Raw genomic sequence first — 21,990 nt, 5'->3', positions numbered from 1 at the left:
CCCATATAAAGTAGCTCTGCAATTAAACATGGTAAAAAATAGAACAAAGGAATTCAGAGCCTTAGTCCATTTTACTGCTAATGGGATTAACAGCAAGGGGAATCTGCCCATGCAGAGGCTGAGAAAAACATTAGAACAATGTTTCAGCTACAGGTTATTTAATTAGTGCATTGAAGCTGTTTTAATTTCATAAAATTATAGGGTTTAATTTTCTTTAAATACACATATCAGGCTGTTTTTCTAGCTTTTAAAAATAATCAATAGCTAACATATACTTTAAAACTAGAAACAGAATGAAACGGAAGACTATTTGGGGTAGCAAATACTTTTGAGGAGTAATTAGTCCATACTGGTGTCATTTTTTCTTTGTGCTACATACTTTATTTCTTTCAATTAAAGCTGGAATTCTCTTCCCTGTCTCAGTGTCACAGTTGAAAAATGCAAATCCCAGCTAAGTCCATTTTGCTTTGCTATGACTGACAGAATAGGGTATCTCTCCTAGATACAGCTCTGGCAGCTGAGCAAGGCCCTGGGGCTGTGAGGGAAGAAGGGGGAAGTGTGTTAAAAGCATGTTGTTTGAGGCTTCTGGACTGAGTGTAGGCCCAGAGACTCTATTTTTGATACTTATTTTGTTGCTGAGTTGCTGCTGTAGGTCAACTGCCTAACCTGTTAATTCCTGCCTGTTGTTTGCTACACTAAATAGCTGTTGTGGTCAGGAAGTGGGCAGCCAGCTCTGGGATTAATTTGAGGTTATCAGGGTAAAATTAAACAAAGATCAAGAACTGAAGAGATTGTAAGGGATGTAGTCCAAGAAAAAAGAAAAATGCCATGGTCAGAGACTTATGTTCTGGATGTTGGCCAAATTACTTGTAAAAGCTGTAGGACAAGTGAGAAGTTCAGGCCGAAGGAAATATCTCCACCAGGGAGTTTTGGACAGGGAAGTCGCAAAACTGGAGCATGGTCAGAAAGGCAGTCAAAGACTAGTGTGTCAGGGATCATAATCAGGAATTACGGGCAGGAATGAGGGTCTGGTCAGTCTGCCATTTCTGAAAGCATCTCTGCTATGAACACTGCCTGGTACCATGTGCTCATAGGACTCTTGGACTTGGAGTAAGTCCTCCTTCTGTCTCCAATAATTGGCTGTCAGCTGTCTGGGCAATGTTTTGCCCCCTGTGAGGTGGTGACTCATGGCAGTGAGTCAAAGGGGTTTAGTTAATTTTATTTTATAAAACATTTTGGAATGTTGGGAAACTGCCATTGATTATTATTATTATTTTATTTCTCCTTGTAACGTGGATTAGGTTACAGAAGATTACACTTTCTGACTATGTGATAGAAACAAGCTCCTGCTGAATCAGATACCAGGTGCAACTGTTTCCTGTTGCTGTTTTTGTATGAATTTATTTCTAGCTTGCAAAACAAAAGTGTTAGAGAGCAAAATAATGCAGGTTTAGCAATACCTGTGACACAGGTTTCAAACATCTTCCACATGTCCACTGAAACATACCATTTCAAAAGGGTTTACAACTGTTGCCCCTAAACAGTTACAAGGATCAAGGTCCTCATCCCTCACTTACGCTGGCATTTGGCAGTTTATGGTTTGGAAATGTAGTGCTGGCATGCCTGGGGAGGCAGATTGTGTAGAAATATTTTGGCTAAGAAAGAAATGCCTGAGGAAAGGGAGAGAAAGAAGAGTTCCCTTTCTTCCTAAGCATTGAAATGAACATAGGGGAGAATAATTTCCCCCGTTTTCACATATTGTCGTCTAGGAACTGTGATGACTAGGGAAACATTTCTTTGTAGTTTTATGTAAAATTAGCCACAGGTTCTTGTCAGGAAAAGGTAAAGCAAACAGAGGTCATATTGCAGGCTCTTGACTTAAAAGCAAGGTGAAAGAAAACAGTGTTCATATTTTTAGTGTTCCTTCACTTTTCTCTTAAAGCTGTGTTAAGTCTTATACTGTCTCCTCTCACTCTCTCCTCTTGTACAGCTGTATTCTCAGATCTCCTTAGGTGCAAACTACCTACCTTGTTGTCCTTTTAACTCAGAACCTTATCCTTCCTTTCTAGCTCTTTCTAATCCACCTGTCACCAACCTAGAAAAGAAAGAAGTTTGATTCCCTGGAAGAGAACCCTTTCAGGGCACTCACAGGGCACTAAGACTTTTCCCATGTGGCCCCTACAACAGAGACAGTGTGACCGATTTCTCTACTGGGTGTCAGTCCTTGCACAGCTGTGGGTTTTTGTACTCAAATGCATTGATCTTGGATCAGGTGTACAGAGAAATCTTAGTTTAAATAAAAAGTCAAGTAAAAGCTAGGAAGTATTTATTGTTCAAATCCCAAATGCAGTGACTAATGTAAGACCTTCCCACTTAAATTCAAAATGTCATGACACTCACTTTTCAGACTTTGTTTGCTGGAGAGCTTTTCCTTTAAGATACCTTGTAGAGGCCTTTCAGTTTAGGGATTTCATCTTGTTCCTACCCTTTTCCCTGCTAAGGTTCAGATTTTTCTTTTCCTTTTAAAAACTTTCCGTTTGGTGATAGGAGTAGAAGAACTAAACTCACTCATTGCTAATGTTTTCTACATTTTGGAGAGAAAGAAAATGGGTTTAAGTTCAGTTTTTTTGCAATTGCAAGCACATGCACTCCTTTGTTTTCAGATATCCTAGTAGTGTTACAAAGCTCTCTTTTGGCTTCCTTCATTCTCTCAGCATCATAACCACAAAAACAACATCATAGGTGTGTCTTTCGTGTGATTTCCATGTGGGCCTTAGCTAGACAGTGTTGGAAAGTGTAGCATAATGGTTAGCACTTGCACAAGTCGCATTTCTTGCTTGGGTCTTTTGCCTTTGCTACTTCTCCTCACATAAAAATAACCCAGCTACTGTGGAACTGTCCTAATGGCATAGATCCTCCTGAATCCTGCAGTGCATTGCCTGCAGCCTTTGGTGTGTGCCTCACAGCTTTGCCATTATTGATAAGAATTAGTTTTTAATGGCCCAAATAATTGAAACAATTTTATTTAAATAATATGTATAAGGTACAAACAGTACAATGTACAATACATAATCCAGCGAAAAACGCCTTTCAGGTCAGTGAGCAGACCTATAATTTCCTGAGCTTGGTTTTTTGACAGGGGATTGGGATCACCTGAACCAAATTAAAAAATTAAATTAATCTCCATCGGACTTTTCAAAGAATGTTCTTGCTTGTGCAAGTGCAATTCAAATAAAGAGTCTGTACACCAAGCAGATTTGAAAAGAAAATAAAGAAAAAAAGCATTTGTTCACATTCTAGTAAACGACCAATTTAGTCAGAATGTATATTTGAAGTCTCTTCAAAATATTATTTATCACTGTGCTTGGTATTTTTATGATGATTTACATTTATACAATACAGTGGATTGTATCGTAGAATAAAGATTTTTCCAGACTGAGAACATTTCCAGGCTTACTTCTGGAGAGAAGACTGTGACAAAAGTCTCACTTCTTCTAAGGGAGTTTAATATAAGCTTGAGAAAATCTGATTCCTGACTAGGTCCTTGGTTTGCCTGAGCAGTCTTGAAGAAGCAGGCAGTGCAAGGTAATGGGTTCAGCTGTTTATTTGCTTGACATTTAGGGCATCAGAAATGTCTTGGAATATCACTGGGGGTATTTCTGTGGCATATGAAGAAAAATGAGGAAAATTACAAAACTACCCTTTATAAATCCCTTAGAAGCTTTTCTGCTTCAGTGCAGTTACAAGCACATACCTTTTATTCTTCAGTGTGCCTTGTAATGCTTACAGTACTCTTGTACTGCCATAGCTATTTCCTGCTGTGCCATAGAACTCCTGATGGGTCTCCCTGTGACGCCTACTCTGCTTTCAGACAGTGAACAGAAAACATGGACCCAAGTCAGACCTGTCTTTAGTCCTTCCTGTATGCAGGGCTAGCATATCAGAACCCATGTTTTTTCCATGAGTTTTCCCTAAGCCTAACCCAAGCAAGAAAATGATGAGAAGTCTGTTAGAAAGGAGTTTGTCTTGGTTGAGAAGTGAGGCCAAAGAATGCTGATCATGTTTAGGGCACACATTGACATTGTCAGAGGTTTGGAATGGAAGGTCTGGGAACTAGCACCAGGAGACCACAGGTAGTATGTTTTGAATTCCAAGAATATGAATGAAAGTGTGCCTAAGTGAGAACTTGCTCTATCTGCTTTATTAACTGCTAGGGGAGTAAAATGGGATAAGAATTCAAACTGAAAAGGTAAAAGGTACAAAATGTAATTTGGCTCTTGTGTCTTGAGTTCATTTATCTTCTATATAGAGGCAAGGGTTCAATAAAACTCACTTATAAAATTAGCAATTATTTGTTTTCATACTTGCCATTTCCACTGAAATAATTGATTACTGTCTACATTGCAGTGAGGTAAACTATGAGCTCATGTTCTACTCAACTCTACCAGATGGATATGCTTAATTTGTTGGGTAGTTCCACTGAACTCAAAGACTGCTTGTATAAATAAACATTTTCAGAATTGGTTTTAAGTTGTTTGAAATAATCCCTTATATTAGCATGTAGGTCATCTACATAAGTAGAATATCGAAAACCTAAAAAATCATTGTTTCTGCAGAATCTGTTTTCTTTTGTGAAGGCAAAAGCAAGTAGTAAAAGGTTCTAAGGTGACCATGAACCTTTAAGTTTAATAGCCTTGACTTAATTAGGACAAAACCATAAAAACCTGAAATCTCTGAGTTTAAGAACTCATGACATTCTAAGGGTACCTAGAAACTGTAAATTTCAGGAATTCCTGTGTTATCTAAACACTTGTATTAAGATCAAGAAAGTGTAAAACTGAGGTACAAATAAATACAACAGATGTTCACTGCTTGCTCTTCTTTTGTGTTGCATTGTGTTCTATCCTATTGTAAACTGTTTAGGTTGTGAATTTCTTTGGGGTGTGGGAGGGCATCTAACATCCCTTGTTGCTTGCAAGATTTTGTAGAATCCATCTGGAAGTTATTCTGGAATATCTGTTGGAGAAGACAGTAAATGGATTGTTAGTTCTAGTACAGGAAGTTTTGAATTCCCTTTTTGTTTTCCTTTAAATCTAGATACTCTGTTGACACTGGATGTATAAAACTCCTTATAATCTAATATTCATGCTAATCCTGAAGGATCTTTTATTGTAGACTACCCAAGATGTGAACAGTTATCGTGTGCAAATGGAGCATGTTTTAATGCAAGCCAGCGATGTGATGGCAGAGTTGATTGCAGAGATTCTTCTGATGAAGCTAATTGCAGTGAGTACCGTGTGCAGAATGATTCCCAACAAATATCCTTTATAGATCTCCTTTAAAGACCACAGTTTTCTGACAGGCTTTCTGTATGTCTTTCTGTTCTGGAATCTCTTTCAGCACGTGGATGTACCAGTGCACAGTTTCAGTGTGCTAATGGAGAGTGCATCCCACGAGCCTTTATCTGTGACCATGATGATGACTGTGGAGATAGGAGTGATGAAGACTCTTGCAGTATGATGCCTTTTTTTCCTTCCCCCTACTTTCTTTTACTGTTTTACTGAGAACTGGTTCAAGCAGATAGCAGGAAGTAGATCGCTTGGCTGTACAGCCATCAGAAGATAGTCACTGTTCTGCAACAACGTTTTTGTATAGAAAGATGAAAATGGCAGTGCTACTTTGATAAACTTTTTTCAGATTGTCTCTGCTGCTATGACCCTGGATGAGTAGTTATATATGAATTTTCTGGATTTGGTGACAGTTTGCTTTCTAATATATCCAATTTCACTTCTTAATTTCAACGTGACCCCAGAGGTAATTCCTTTGCTCTACAATCTCAGTTAGATACAGCATGCAATTGTTTTTTTGTCCAGATTTATTTGGCTCTTCTCACATTTTTATTTTCCAATAGATGGAATGAATCTTCTACATTATTTCTAGTGACAGTAATGTACAATTTTACAGAATGATAACTAGACAGATAGTTGTCCTTGAGATGTTCTTGTGAGGTCTTTAATTGACTGTTCCACTTCTGGAAATTTCTTGTTCATTCTTTTCTTCACAACCAGGGTATCCTCACGTACTGCATCTCCAGCTAGAGTCACAGCTGAAGAGCTATCACTTGTGTGACCTATATACAAAGGTCCTCCATTGCTTATAGGGTGTAAGTTAGTTTTATATTTTGTGTTGCAGGAAGGCCACATATTACCGTTTAGTTGCACTGTCCTACCAAGGACCTCACACCAGTATGACTCTGTGCCACCCCCCTCCGCCACAGACACACACTCTGCCCCAAATATTTTGCTTTTAAGTCTTTGGCAATGCCTGTCCTTTGGATAGTCACAAATGTTTCTAAACTCTTAGCATAAAAGGCTTTGACATAAGTATTCCTTTTTTTTACCTCTTGAAGGCATACAAGTATTTTACTTCTGATGTCTTGAGTATCATCATGTCCAATTCCAGGAACCTTGTTAGTAAGGTGTTGTGCATCTAGTTGCACAATTAGTTGATAAATGTGGCCTTCCCTGTTATTACTGTAAAGAGCTAGAGCAAAATAAATTCATGCCTGAAACTAGAACAAACCAGCAGTGTTTACAATTTATACAAGATAGGGAATTACCTCAGTTTTTCAGGAGGTGTCATAAATGGCTGTTCATTGCTGAGACAATATTGTGTTTTATAACCTTTTAGCCTGTTAGTGCAGTTAGATTTTTTCATGTTTCTTCCTGTAGCTTATGCAACCTGCAGAGGCAACTTCTTCACTTGCCCGAGTGGCCGTTGCATTCACCAGAGCTGGATATGCGATGGAGATGATGACTGTGAAGATAATGAAGATGAAAGAGGATGTGGTATATACTATTGCTAACTTCTAATGGTATTTTCAGAAGAAGACCACTCTAAGCTACATCTATGAAATTTTGACTAATCAAGATGTTCTGAATACGTTTTATTTCTGTTAAAACCTTAGAATTCCATCTTAATTGTTTCTTCTTTTTTTCATTTATATAGTATTTTTACAGTTGTGTGTGTGAGTTACTGCTGTGATACTGAGTATGATGCAAACTAAGTTTAGCAAATAGCAACATCTCTTTTTTTACTTCTATGTATTTTCTTTTATATTTTGTTTTGATTTTTTTATGTGTGGAGATTTTTCAGGTCCTCTATAAAGGGGTGTGAGGCTTCTAATAAACAAAAGCAACTGAGTGAAAATCAAAATAACTCAGTTCCTGCCAAGATTTGGAGTGTGAGAAACAGAACCTTTAATGAATGAAAGTTCTTTTTCATTGGCCTTTTCTATGATGAGCATTATTCTCCTTATCCAGACAGACCACAAAACTGTAGTTCCATTTCTGGTGCACCAGTTAGTTTAAAGCTAAATGGTGTTACTGTTTCTAACAAACAGAAAACTAAAAGGTTTCAAGAGCTGTCTGCACAAATATTGTTTGCATTGTACTTTGAAGGCAAAAGCAAGCATGACAAGAAGTATAGATGCTCTTTCCCAGCTGTGTGCAAGAAACAGAAACTGAATATTGAAGGATAGAAAAACTTTGGGAAGTTGTTAGAGAAGAAATTCTGAGTAATATTTGAAACATGCTCTTCAGTTATCCTTGTTTTTCTTTTCCATAGAAAGTGGTCACCATGAGTGCTACCCAGGAGAGTGGGCCTGCCCCGGGTCAGGGCACTGCATTCCCATTGGGAAGGTGTGTGATGGGGCTGCAGACTGCCCTGAAGGAGAAGATGAAACTAACATCACTGCAGGCAGACATTGCAGTATGTATTAGAATAAAACCGCACAGAATACCAGAAATATCAGCATTAATATTTTCTACATTCACCTTTTGTCTCCTACACCATACTGAAATTTTGGAAGCTTGCTGTTTTCATTTGCACACTTCTGACTGGATGATGTGAAAGAAGTATATATGCTGCAATACGACCATTCCTTTTGTAAAATTTGCATATGAAATTTCACAAATAAGGATTTTAACTTAATCTCCATACCCTGAAATAAGTTCACAAAGGCAAGGAAAGGTGTGCTATATGCCTTTTTAAAAATATCTATGATTTTCCCTTTGTGTAAGTAGGAAGGAAAGTTTTGTACTGATGAGAATACAGGATTAAATCAGTGTATCTTGAGCTTTGGTTAATTCACTTCTCACCTGGCATGTCTGGTTCTCCGGTGGTATGCTGGGTTTTCTCTGTTGGAAGCAAGGAGCATACATAGTTCCAGTAAATTTAACTCTCATCTTATGAACATTGAATCCCTCTGAGAATAACGACCAACGTATTTTACATTTTTAATTTCTAGGAAGTTGAAAATTCTTATTAACAGAAGCATGCTTTTTGGAATAGGGGGATAGAAAAAAAATAGGAGGAGATTAAACGTTATTGTAAAAGAGCATCTCTTGTTTTGCTGAGTGGTTTAGTAGTAACAGCAGATATGGGCTGTAAAGCAAGGCATTAAACAGAAGAAATTGAGGCAAAGGAAGATGAGGAAGAAGGAATTGGAAGTCAGACAGCAAGTGTTTGACAAGCATACTTGTTCACCTATCACCAAGTTGTTTATTGAGTAGTATTACAAGGGAAAGCAGAAATAGCGAAAGGAAGAAGAAGAGAGAGAGAGATGGAAAGGATAAAGAAGAGTTTGTCTATGAAACACAATCCAACCAATAGATTCTAGTGTATTGAAGTACTCTATAGATACTCTTCTTAATATAATATAGAGGTTTTTTCTGTGTAAAAGAGTAAATGATGAGGTTATGTGTCAATAGATGGAGCTCAAAGATATGTTGTTCCCAGGTAGGTCTAGTGGAACCAGAGAAAGGTACGGTGCATTGCAGGTGGCCTCCTCTATGCACCTTTTTACGCAGCCCTGACCAGTGATGGTTCATATGAGATTGATGCTTATCCTTTAGCTCTGTTCTGAAAACCTATTAAAAACAGTACTTATCTTCTGTCTTCCATGTCCTTGCCTGCACATATGTAAGCATACGTGATTTTGTGGAGTTTTAGACATACTTTTCCAACTGTTCTTAAAATTGTAGGCTTGTAGAAAAGACTGATAGAAGTGCAGAAAGCTGTTTTACTGGTAATAGGTGTGTTTCTGAAATACTTTATTTCATTTTCAGACATATCACGCTGCGCTGCTCTGAGTTGCCAGTATCGCTGTCATTCTTCCCCATCAGGAGGGGTGTGTTACTGCCCTGCAGGATATACAATAAGTGGCAATGACAGTCGGACTTGTATTGGTGAGTGAAGCACAGTGATAATGGATATCTCATACCTTCTCACAGCTCACTGGGAAAGTTTGGATTCCAGGAAGGTGGATAAGTTCTAAATGGGTTGATGTACTGGCAAATAGATACATCAAAAGAATAAAAATCTTAGTAGTACAATGGCAGCTGGGTGACACAGAAACAAACCAGACAGATATCATAAAGATCTCTTTCACTTAGACCTTAAAAACATAGTCACAGCATTAGATTTGAAAATATTTACTGTTGGATGGTTGTTTCATTATCAAAATTTTTTGCTGGTCTTTTAGTGGTTAGATGGAAGAGTTTCTACTTCAGTCATGTGTGTTGTATGCCTGGCAAAACAGTTAATGATGTTGAATTATTTGGTACTTTTGGAAAGTGGCTCTATATGAAGGCAGTAGAACATTATAGTTGAAAATTAAAAGGGTGCTTTGTATTTGCACTCTGGAAAGGCTGTATCTTCTATGGGATTCAGTATATACCTGGCTTACATGAAAATGAAGACTATTTACAAGAACATAAGGGTAAGTGAGGTATTTCGGTGTTGCATTTCTATTCTGTAGCTGCTGTAACTTGGTAGCACAAACCTTTGGTAGCACAAATGATTTATCTCAGTAGCTGGAAATAGAGTAACTCCAGAATCATGGAGGTTAGCATTGCCTAATAAAAGAAATTGGGTAAATACCTGTTACCGTTTCCAACCCAAGCTATGGTGTTTGTGCTCTTAAAAGTATTCGAGATGCTCAGCCTCTAGTGAGATTTTTTTGTATTTTCAGGAATACTGAGTGACCTAGGGCTCTCAGGGTTGCACTGGTAGAATAGTTACTCTTTATAGAGACAAAGAAATATGGCATAAAGTTTTGTCCATTCTTTCACTCTTATGTGGGAGGTCCATGAAGGACACATTCCCAAACCTGGTGCAGTCTCAGGGAGTCTTCTGTTGTTCTTTGACTGCCCTGTAAACCTGGCCTTTTGTTTCTGGCTTGTGAATCTGAGTCACTGTATTTTGGTTTGCTGAGATCGAGGTGTGTATTTATAGTGACAGCAAGACCTGGCATAGAGGAATGGCTGACAGTGGGTAATTCCAGCTCTTAGTTTAAATGAAAGTTATTAGTTTAAGGCCAGAAGACTGAAACTATTGTGTTAATGAAGTGTATTAATTTTTGAAACCGTAATCTTTTCAATTTGTCTTCCCTTCATTTGGTTCCAGATCACTATAGACTGAAGGTTTTAACACGTGGAAGCTGGAAAGCTACAGAGGACAACATTTTTTCAGTATCAAAGTGTACTGTTTAGGAAATAATTTTCACTTATGTGAAGTATTTAAGACCAGAAGTTCAAGAAGGAAGAATATTTAAGATATCATTTTCACCTTTTTATTTGACTTAAGAGTAGAATTACCAATTTCAAGCAATGTAACATACTATTCAGATTTTCAAGAGAAGGAAGTCAGTCTTTTAATGTCAAAACCATGTGTTAGGTATTTTCAGAACTCTGGATTTAAATAACCAGTGATAGGATGGAACACTAGGCCGTCTTCAGATTGCAATGCCTTTTTTTTCTGTATAAAAATGGAATTTAAAAATCCTTGTTTTTAAAAGATGACTTGTGAAATATTTCACAATTTTAGATGGAAAAGATTCTGCAGCAACCCTGTAAAATCCTTGTGGAACACATCTGTGAGATCTTGCTGAGTTGTCCTAGCTGTTGACTCTACCTATATGGTATTTTGCATATCAAAATGAACTTTTAACTTTTTTCCACCTGGGTCTGGTTGACAGACAGCTTTTAATTGTAATCAAACACCTGCTAGCATGGTACCAAGTCTGAGCTGATAAACACTGCTGTCTAGCAGAACTTACTGGCTTGAGCACTGCACTAACATAAAGGTAGGGCTTGCCTTCAGAGTGGGCTTAAATCCTGTCAGCTGTGTGTGTGTGCAAAGTGTAGAAATCTGGTGCAAGAAGAATACTGCATAGACATACTCTGTATTGTGAAAAGTAGACAATGACATTCCTTCCAATGATTTTTCCTCTTCTCCTGACAGGTGTGGTTTGGGTTTTGTTGTTTGGTTGTTAGGTTGGGTTTGTTTGGTTGGTTTTTTTGGAAGGGCAGGGATGCAGCTAGGTCCTCAGGCAGCAAACATCAGATTTTTTATTATCCAGAAATACAAACATTGAGACACTGTGGAACAACATACAAAACTTCTTCCATGCTATAGTTTTGAAAACAGATATAAAGCAAGCAGAGAGGGCAAACTTGCAGCTTGATAATTATGACATCTCTTTTATAGAAGGCATTGTTTATAAGTGTGTTTTATTCACTTGACAGATTTTGATGACTGTAAAATGTGGGGTGTCTGTGACCAGCTGTGTGAAGATCGCGTGGGACATCACCAGTGCCGCTGCGTGGAAGGTTATTTCCTGGAGCACCATCGGCATTGTCGGGCCAACACGTCAGGTTAGTGCTGAGCACTTCAGGGCGCTTACTGTTGTTGAGCTAATAGAGCGAGGTAAAATGGGGCAGTTTTCATGGGTTTGCCATACAGCTGTGTTTGATTTTAACTTAACTGTCATGTTAAGGACTTGCAGTCAGGACAGCATTCAGAATATCAGCAAATATCAAAACTCCTCATCTGCTGGTGTCTGTAGTCTGGTGGAGCTGACTGCCACATCAGGGCTGCTTCTCCTCAGATCAACAAAAGTCTTCTAGGCTCCATTGCTTCCTCAGCTTTCCTGACTTCTGCAGAGTTGGGAGATCATTGCCAGAGCTCCCTGAACTAAAAAAATCTTGTTCCTGTGGGAGGCAGTTTCCTAATATGCTGTCTGTGGAACTCAGTGTGATCAAGAAATCAGGAAACATCGCTTTTTCTAGAACTGTGCCAGAAGATGGTTTTGCTGAATGGTGAGATCAAATAACTTGCCTGTGAGAGAAGCTGTTGCCTTTGAGTGTTCCAGAATCTGAACTTGGCAAGAACATTTGCCTCTGAAAGTGCTTCCTCGTCAGCTATAGGAAGCTGCTCCCGACTATCTGCTCTGTTCTGAAAGCAGGCCCTGGGAAACCCTTCTTTGGGGACATATAATGTCCTAAACAGGCTTTTGTGTGAGGCAGGTGTTTTGCCTGCAGGAAGTCAGTGGGAAGGGGAGTCCCTGCTTGGCATAGCTGATTAGCAGTCTTGCTTCTTAGAAAAGGATGAACTGCTCAGTTCCCTCCTTCTTCTTTCTTCAGCCACATCTGCAGAGCAGTCATCATCTCACAATTTCCTAAGTATGTCTTCAAAAAACAGTCAGCTTTTTGAAATGTTACTGTGTTAAGACATGCATATGCCAGTGGAATGATGTTCTGTTTCTGAAAAAATTCAGTATATTTCACAAGGAATTTTCCATTAAAATTAGTATGACTTTTGGGCCAGTGAGCCATCTGTAAAATGTTGAATTTCTGTGTTATTAATGGGAGAATTTCATACCTGCTCTAAATCAGTTTCACTGGATTCATTTTAGCCTAAATGGTCTTTCAGCACTTAGATGCACCAGGGCTTTATAAAAGTTTTACCTGGTAGGGCTTTGAGTACATGTTCCTGCCTGGTTTTCTGCAAGAGTAAAAACCAAAGGCAAATCACAGTAAGTTAATACACAGAAACAGTTATACAGGTTGTAGTCTGAGTATCTATTTAAACCTTTGTGTCTGCTGTGTATGAAACAGTATGTATATACTCCAGTGCCCCTTTGCAAAGTGCCTTACAGGCAGAGGAGTCATGTATTTGCCACCCTTATTTTCAGCTGGTGTTGCATCAATTATTTTTTCCAATGGCCGTGATTTACTGATTGGAGATCTTCATGGAAGAAATTTCCGTACTTTGGTGCAGTCCCAGAACCGTGGGGTTGCAGTTGGAGTGGACTTTCACTTTTACCTGCACAGAATCTTTTGGACTGACACGGTGCAAGATAAGGTGGGTAGAAAATTCAAGAAGAATATATTTCTGTGTATCTGGAAGTAGAGAACTGCAAGAGGCAGAATGTGTTGATAGGCCCTCATTTCTGAGAGCCAAAGCTGGCTGTATTTTTGTTTTCTAACAAAAAAGCTCCTTGAAATGTTTTATGTTAATGACTGCATTTTTTCAACTATACTATTACATGTGACATATTAAACAAAGAATCCTATTATATGGGAATGTCTTGAGCAACTTTTAATTTTACTTCAGAGGGAGTCCAAAAAACTAATTAAGAGAAATAGTAGACATTCTTTCAAAACTGAACAAATTTTTCTTGGTAATTTTTTGAAACATGATCATTTAAAATGTAAAACCTGTGTGCTTTCCAAGATGATAAAAATCAGATTTCTTCATATAGTTCAAATGGCACTGTAATTGAGCTTGGATAACAAATATTGACAGTATTTTGTGTAATGAGCCAATATTGTGTTACTTTTTCTTTTTTTCTTTTTTTTTTTTTTTGAAGAGGAGTCATTTTAGCTTCAAGATACAGTAGGGCAGAGTAACTTGAAAAAACAGTCTGGAAACTCTTATGGAAGTTGGAAGTCACCCTTGTTCTTTCTCTCTGTGCATAATTTATGGAAGCCAAAGAAGCCCTAGGTCAAATGCTGGAACTCCAGAATCTTTATTTGCATGTTTATTGTCATGCAGAGTGAGGGAGGATCCATGATCTGGTTCCTGCTGATGCCATGAATGGATTGGTTTGGTGTCACTCATAATTCTGAATCTACACATAAGACATGTAGTGAAAACCATACCTTCTACTGCAGTGCCATGCTGGTTCTGATGGAAAGCACACTCACTGCACGGCTGTCAAGTAGGACAAGATTTATATGCCCAATTTTTGCTTGTTCACAATTATGGCATTTTTATTTTCACTGTAGTTGGTTCCCATTGCTGCAGTTGCATTGTCAATGGTTGAATTAAGTCAGGACCAAATCTGCACTTTTATGAGACAGGAGATTTATGCTGTCCCTATAAAAGGTGTAAACAAAAGATAATAGGGGTTTTTTCACTGCACACCACCGATGGCTAGGACTGCCTTTTATCTGCCCCAGTATAGTTTAATCCAAATTAATTTATTAAGATTAATTTATCTACCTAAGTTCAAGCTAGAATATCCAAATGGAAACAATAACACTTAGAATTTTCTCAAATTATGAGTATTTCCACTTGATGTCTTAAAATAATAATAGGGTTGTCCTTTTTCAAGACTAAGATGTAAACTAAACCAGAAAGTTGTGGGTTGCGTTTTGTGTCACCTTTATCTCATTTAATGTACTGCTTGATAGCCTAATGCCCATAAGCTCTTTATCAACAGGGTTTCGAAAGAAGAGAATAAACAGTCAAGTGGTTATCTTGATTATTGTTACCTGACCCCTAAGAATATTTAAAGTGATACTATTTCAGCTCTTATTCTTCTTGCATATATTTACTTGTGGGAATCTGTGTTTTCATCTAAATACATTCCAAATGTCATGCTGTTGTTCTAAAAAAAATAGTAATTTCTAGCTTATTGTATTACCCAGTGTTACAATCACAAGATTACTGTATTTGCAAAATTGTGTTTGGACTGTTTGCTTCATGTAGCTCTGAGCTTACTTGTAAAATAACAACAGTATTTCTTTTCAACCATGATGCTGTTAAAATTAGCCTTAGATAAAGGAGACCACAAGCTGAGACTTCTATTTTCTGTCAGGACAGAGAGCTTTCGCCTTCTTCATTTTACAATTTCCCCTTAGTGATTGGTGTAGTAAGAGCTCCCCCTCTTGTTTGCTGAAGCCTGTTCGTTTCTTTTCAATCAGTGGAAACACTGGGGTTTTTTTGGATTCCCAGAAAGCAAGATCTACTTTCTTCATCTATTTTTGTGTGTGTGTGCCTTTTGTTTGTTTGTTTATGTTTTTATTTCGGCAGTCACTTTTGCTAAAGTGTCAAGCTGTTTTAGTCTCTTATCTTGTTCATCTTGCAGAACTGAGAGCAAGTTTCCTGTAATTCTTGCGTTGTTTTCCAAATTTCTGCAAGAAACCCTATGCTAAGGGATAGCTTAGTGGGTAACTTGGTTGTATCTCGTGGCCAGTTGTGGTTCTGTGCTCAATTTGATGATAAAAGACAAATGCCATATGTATTGTCATTAGCAAAACATCATGTTGGGCACTGACAATCTTTTATTGTTTTCAGGTTTTTTCAATTAATATTGATGGCTCTGATTTCCAAGAAGTTTTAAATGTTTCAGTTGACACCCCTGAAAATCTAGCAGTGGATTGGGTTAACAATAAACTATATGTGGTTGAGACCAGTGTGAACAGAATAGATATGGTTAACTTGGATGGAACAAACCGTGTGACTCTTATTGCTGAAAATCTTGGAAATCCTAGAGGAATAGCACTTGATCCAACCGTTGGGTAAGTGGTACACACCAGGTAATGGTAACAGGTGTCAGAAAATCCTTTATTCCCATGCAAAAGGAGAACAACTAAGAAACAGCAAGTGATCGTTTTAGAATCAGATATAAAGTATTTAAACATTTTTATTCTATCCTAACCTATTCTGCACCTTGAGTTATGAGAGCTCTGTGCTCCTTTTATTGCTGGTGTGTGGAATCTGTTTCATGGCTGGAGTTGTATGTGCGGGAGCTGCGCTGAAAATGGGAACTGTGGAATTGCCCTGCAGAGGAGTAGACATTATCCTCAAAGATTTCTGTTGTGATACCATGCACAGACCTCCTACTATCTGAAATAAGAAGGTGGAATGAGGCCAGGAAATTTAGTCTCCTAACCCATGTGCTTTTAAAGTGTATGTGAGCCATGAAAATGTGACTCCTCAGCAAACAGGAAGAGAAATTTTATGCAACTTGTAGTCATGGCTGCTGCTTTCATAATGCATCTGTTTGGTTTATTTCTGGCAGCAAACATAAGCCTGTAATTTCATAAGGAAACCTAGTATTTTTGAGGTCTTCTGGGTTGCAAGCATGCCTCTTTCTGGATTTATTATATAAATGAAAATGCAAATTACTTCTTGTGTAGAAGGTACAAAACATGTTTTCATAGTACGCCATCTGGGAAACAAGCTCTGTCCTGAAAGGGTGCTGGTTTTAAATGCCATGTAAAATGTTAGGGTTTCTTGTAAAATCTCAAGGAAACATGACACTCTTTTTTTTTTTTTTTTTTCCCTTCTCTCTTTATAGTTATTTGTTTTTCTCAGACTGGGACAGTCTTTCTGGTGATCCTAAAGTGGAGAGAGCCTTCATGGATGGCACAAATCGGCAGGATTTGATAAAAACAAAATTAGGCTGGCCTGCTGGAATAACTCTGGATATTGTGTCAAAGAGACTTTACTGGGTTGACAGCCGGTTTGATTACATTGAGACTGTAACTTATGATGGACTTCAAAGGTAGGAGAAATATTATTCCTTGGAGGTTACAGATATATCTATTATTTTGGATCTAGTTCAAATAAAGGGTTGTCTAACAAAATGAGATACACAAAGGATAAAAATTACAACATAATGAATGTGATGCACCTTCATCTCTATGGTGTTTTGCTGCTTCTAGACTGTCCTCAACTCATCATTCTTTGCCCTTTATCTACCATGAATACCTGTGGCCCTTATTTTATAATATACATTTACAGTCCAACACTGCAGTACACATTTTTAGACCATTTGCTTTTTATTATTCTTTCAATCATATTCATTATCTTAATTTCTTTGCATTTTTTCCTGAATGAGGTTATATGAAATATTTCACTCCAAAACACCAATATTTGCTGGGGAGACTAAATCACAGTGTGCAAAAAGGGAGTCCTTGAGATTGCGTGGGACTATGTCTTATGGGATAGTGTTTAGAAGCCTCCTCATCTCTGTGTCTGTGATTAGGGTCAGTTACTCAAAAGAAGAAAAAAATATTCCCTTCATACCTTCTATGAATTGACTTGAAACACTGCTCGTTTGGCAGGTTTATTGTTCAGTGGACCTTTTTTCACTTACAAAATTATAAAAACATTTGTATCTTTTTTCCTTTACTGGGGTTTGTAAGACACGTATGTGTTCAGTAAAATATTTGGGTTTTGGCAATAAAATATTATCGCTCACAGCAATACCAAAAATTGTGTAGGTGTTGTACAGGTGGGCAAGATGCAATGACATAGTCTGTGAAAATGTTAAAATAGAGCTTACTGTCCACTTGTGTCACATCTTGTGTGCCTACAGCATGAACCTAAGTCACCCAGGAAACTGTTAAGAGTAGTGCTGTAGAGTTAGTCTGATTTTGTAGACTTTCCTTAGTTACTCCATAAAGATAATATTGCGATATCATTTGTGTTGTGTGAGGACTTATATGTCCATTTTTTATCTCCTAATATTTGTCCAGAAAAATATTGTCACAATATCTTTCACAGAATAAATGCAATTTATTATCATTTGGTTTTCAGTGGTTTTGCCTGGGTGAGTAATTCAATCCAAAGACAGTTGTTTTGTTTCTTGTTGGTTTTGCTGTTGATTTTACTTGCTTGCTTGGGTTTTTTTTTATTGCATACATAGGATTTTATTTTTGGCCAGTGGCTGTTGTGACCATAAATTTTTTACATTCAAGGTTTCTGGAATATTTCAAATTGCTACAGCTGTCTTTGATTTCCTCTGTTTGACCTCTTTCTCAAATTTTCTCTCATTATGAATCTTTTTCTACATTTGTGAGTCGTCATCTTTGTTCACTGTGTTTTCTTGGAATTTGCCAACACTTTTGCTCTGTTGTCACTGCTGTATCCTTTATGTTTATGAGTCCTGTAATGTTTATCTTCATCTCTTCAGTTCATTTGGTTTTTTTCATTTGTACTTTGGTAGCTTCTTTGTTGAAGCAAAAGCCAGTAAGCAAATTAAAAATATTGTATCATTTCTTCTGTTAATAATGTTATTTTTAGATAATATTCTGTAAATAATTTTTAAATCATCTTTATAACAGGAGAACCGTAGTTCATGGAGGCTCACTGATACCTCATCCATATGGAATCACTTTATTTGAACACAGTGTTTATTTCACTGATTGGACCAAAATGGCGGTGGTGAAAGCTAACAAATTTTCAGAATCTAACCCTCAGGTGATCTACCAGTCTTCACTTAGACCTTACGGAGTGACAGTGTACCATGCTGCCAGGCAGCCATATGGTAAGACCGTAAATAGATTATGAAGGGAGATTTAGGAACTATGTTACCAAAAGCTGGTAAAAATGATGAGAAACACATAAATTGGTATTCTAAAACTGGACTGATTTTTATCACATAGTTGTTTCACCCAGCTCCTGTTCCTAATGAACTGTCAAATGCAACTTTTAAGAGTAGGGAGAGCTTTATAAATACTGTTTTTTGGGACTTCTGTTTGTCTCAACACTGTAATGAATGCAGTGGGAAAGGCCACCAATGTTCAAGAAATTCTGAGAGATACAATTCTGAAGTAAGTCTATATGCAGAAAACTACAGCCCAAATTATGACCTTAATGCTGTGTGCTAAGTGTCTCTGTACAGAGATGAATACCTTGAGTGATGGTTAGCTCTGATGTGATTTCAGTGCATTCCAGGGTAGAAGTGGTGGGCTGTGTTTTCCCTGTGATGTAACTCTCACATAGTCCACATGATTTATTGTGGATGTCAAAAAAAATGCTGAAAAACCAGTATAGTGATGCAGTTAGGTTAATATAGGATGTTATAATCCTATCTGTATTATTTTCCAGTAAGAAATCCTTGTGGAAGCAATAATGGCGGATGTGAACAGATCTGCGTTCTCAGCCACAAAACAGACAATGATGGGCTGGGTTATCGCTGTCGGTGTGTTCTGGGCTTTGATCTGCATGTGGATGGACGACACTGTGTTGGTAAGAAAATGCCCTACAATTGCTGGAAATAGTGCTATTCCATCAGAGTTATGTCTAGAACATCCTTCCCCTCTTCAATAGCTTTATGTGTTCAGTAAGCTGAGGACTTTGTGATTTTTCACCACAACCCTTTTTGACAGCATTAAGTGTAATCACTTCTGCTGGTGTTAATTTCAAGTCACAACAACTTAAACTTACCACATTTAATGAGCATGCAAAGAGAGTTATATATGGAATACATGTAGACAGCTGTATGATTAAGACCTTAATCCTGAAATCAAGCATGAATGCTTATTAATATGTAGATTTTGCATTATTTTGAGCACATGTGGTCAGAGCCTGCTTTCCTGTGCAATAATGTGCTGATGAGGTTGGCCTTCTCCCTTTGAACATACATGGCAAGAATAAGAGATTCAGTTTTGGAGCTGTGGGTGTCCATCAACAATCTTCTGCTGCCTATTTGAGTGCAGAATTGTTGCTGATGGAGGCTAACTATGACTATCTATTGGCAAATTAAGCCACATATGTTGCCTGTAGTTCTACCATTTGACCATGCATTTATGTGAGTAGCCCAGGTGTGGTCCATTTGTATTGTGGCTCCACAAAACCTGTGAGTTATTTTTTATAGGTAATTGTAAAGAGGTGAGCACAGAAGATGATTTCTGCTCCCACAGGGATAATGATTGCTGTTCAAGTGTATTAGGACTTTGGTAAGAATGCAAGAGGAATACTTGACCACATCACCTAATGTTCTGGGTTGGGTTTTGTTTTTCTTCAATTTTTAGGTCTGTGAGTATTTAAATCGCTGTTTTCTAGTTCTTCTTTTTCCTACTTCCAGGTTACTAGCATTGACAAAGGAAAACAAAGCTTTACTTAATGCTCAGTTGTCTCCCCTTGAGAATAAGTAAAGACTGCCTGATCTCTTCTTTTGCAGCTGTGCGTCAGTTTCTGCTGTTTTCATCCCAGATGGCTGTGAGGGGGATCCCATTCAATCTCTCCACCCAGGAAGACGTGATCATACCTGTAACAGGGAGCCCTTCGTACTTTGTTGGAATTGACTTCTGTGCTCAGGATGACACCATCTTTTTTTCAGACACAAGTAAAGACATGATCTATAAACAGAAAACTGATGGTACAGGTGAGAAACATGCTTGAGAATTGTAGAGAAATTGTGGTAAGAGTAGAAAATGTATTTTTCTAAAGAGAAGCATGAAAAGTTACATTCTGAGATATACAGGTAAATCTCAGTGTCATCCCAGGAACTTGGAAAATGTTTCTCCAAAAGTTTGTTCAACTCATTAAGCTTGTTAAATCTCCTGTTCTTTGACAGACTTGGTGAATGTGTTTGGGACTTAACTATTTGCAGAACTTGTTGCAACTGACTTTTGCTCTTACCAGTCTGTTTATGTAGACAAGTATGCCTTTCAGTAGTATGAAACTCAGTTTTTATTTTCATTTCCCTATCTAGAGAGTAGGATGTTTGTCATGACATTGTAATACAAGAAAAAACATTATTTTTGTGTTATTTTTGGAAATCCTATTTGTGCTAGTGTAAAGGATGTTTCTCTCCTACTTGTAATTATGATCAAATACACATTAAATCGGCATATAGTCTTCTGAGCTTGCTTGCTTGCTGCCTTGGGTTAGGGTGATGGTAGACTGCAGCTGACCTTTGTATTACTGTGCAAAGAGTAGGTAAAGTCTGGCTATTGAGTAAGATGTCCTTACTGCATTGACCTTACTGACCTTCATTTGTAAAGCTCCTCTCAGTGTAAACGTAGTGACAGATTCTTCTCTCATCTTTGGCTAGTCTGTATTTCCCTTCTTTTGCATCTGCTCCTGAACCTGCTCCTCCTTATTGTAGAGCAAAGGGCACTCCTCCCTACCCTTTGTTACTGGTCTTCACACTAAGTAGCACAGAGGCAGCATTTTAACTGGGAGGGGGACACAAGTTTTGTCAATAGATTTACTGCATTCTTGTTATTTCCTGTGTTCCTAAACATTTACAATCATTATGTGTATTAAAATTCTAGGAAGAGAGATCTTGACTGCTAATAGAGTGGAAAGTGTTGAGGATTTAGCCTTTGACTGGATCTCAAAGAATCTGTACTGGACAGACCCTCGATACAGGAGCATTAGTGTGATGAGGCTGGCAGATAAATCTAGGAGAGCTATTGTTCAGAATTTAAATAATCCTCGATCGATAGTGGTTCATCCTGTTGTTGGGTAAGTTTAGCTTTGGTTCTCAGCTTAAACTATATGTACAAATTTATGGTATAAGCAGAATTGGTGGGATTAGATTTACAGCTGATTCTGGATTTCTGTTCTTTTCAAAATACCATCACTTTTTAGGTGCCTTTATTTTATTTGTTTTATATCAGCCTAGGATTTAGCACCCATAGGAAGGGCAAACTGAGGCAGATTCCACATGACAGACACACAAAAGAAGGGTTTTTTCCCTTTTTCTTCTGTTCAATGATAAACAGGCAAAAGAACTTCTTTTCTTTGTATCACTCAGATTAGAAAGCTGTTTCTTATAGCTGAAAGATAAAGTTTTCTAAATTATTTTTAATAAACTTTCAATTCCCAGACTGCTAATGTTGGATCCGTAATTATATTCATTTGAATTTCTCTATTTGAAACATATTGATACTACTGTCTGTATTTGATGCAGTTGTTTAAATATGTGATTCTGTATGCAAAATGAAGCCCTGCTTTTCTTTGATGGAAATGCTCACCTTCAAATTCTATATTCTGTGTTCCTTGCCAGTGCTGAAACACTGTTTATTTCAGAGCATAGTTTGGCTTCCTAATGCCATACCACTGAATTTCTTGATTCTTGGGCCTTCAACTCTTTGGCTGTAGGCCTAAGTCTAACGG

General features: G+C 37.8%; 1 protein-coding gene across 3 annotated transcripts in view; it reads left to right on the top strand.

Moving 5' to 3' along the window:
• The window catches only part of LRP2 (LDL receptor related protein 2), a 118,834-nt gene that overhangs the window by 25,236 nt on the left and 71,608 nt on the right, over positions 1-21,990 (top strand). For all 3 annotated transcript variants that reach the window (XM_071562867.1, XM_071562866.1, XM_071562865.1), the window contains exons 5-17: positions 5,176-5,286; positions 5,401-5,514; positions 6,732-6,848; positions 7,627-7,770; positions 9,129-9,248; positions 11,589-11,717; positions 13,037-13,206; positions 15,427-15,650; positions 16,433-16,639; positions 18,204-18,406; positions 18,970-19,110; positions 20,045-20,248; positions 21,144-21,336. In XM_071562867.1, the coding sequence (XP_071418968.1) occupies positions 5,176-5,286; positions 5,401-5,514; positions 6,732-6,848; positions 7,627-7,770; positions 9,129-9,248; positions 11,589-11,717; positions 13,037-13,206; positions 15,427-15,650; positions 16,433-16,639; positions 18,204-18,406; positions 18,970-19,110; positions 20,045-20,248; positions 21,144-21,336 (2,077 nt within the window). The remainder of the gene's footprint in view (positions 1-5,175; positions 5,287-5,400; positions 5,515-6,731; positions 6,849-7,626; positions 7,771-9,128; positions 9,249-11,588; positions 11,718-13,036; positions 13,207-15,426; positions 15,651-16,432; positions 16,640-18,203; positions 18,407-18,969; positions 19,111-20,044; positions 20,249-21,143; positions 21,337-21,990) is intronic.

This window comes from Pithys albifrons, chromosome 8 (genome assembly GCF_047495875.1).
Source record: "Pithys albifrons albifrons isolate INPA30051 chromosome 8, PitAlb_v1, whole genome shotgun sequence".
NCBI lineage: Eukaryota > Metazoa > Chordata > Aves > Passeriformes > Thamnophilidae > Pithys > Pithys albifrons.
This window is presented reverse-complemented; position numbering and strand designations above follow the sequence as displayed.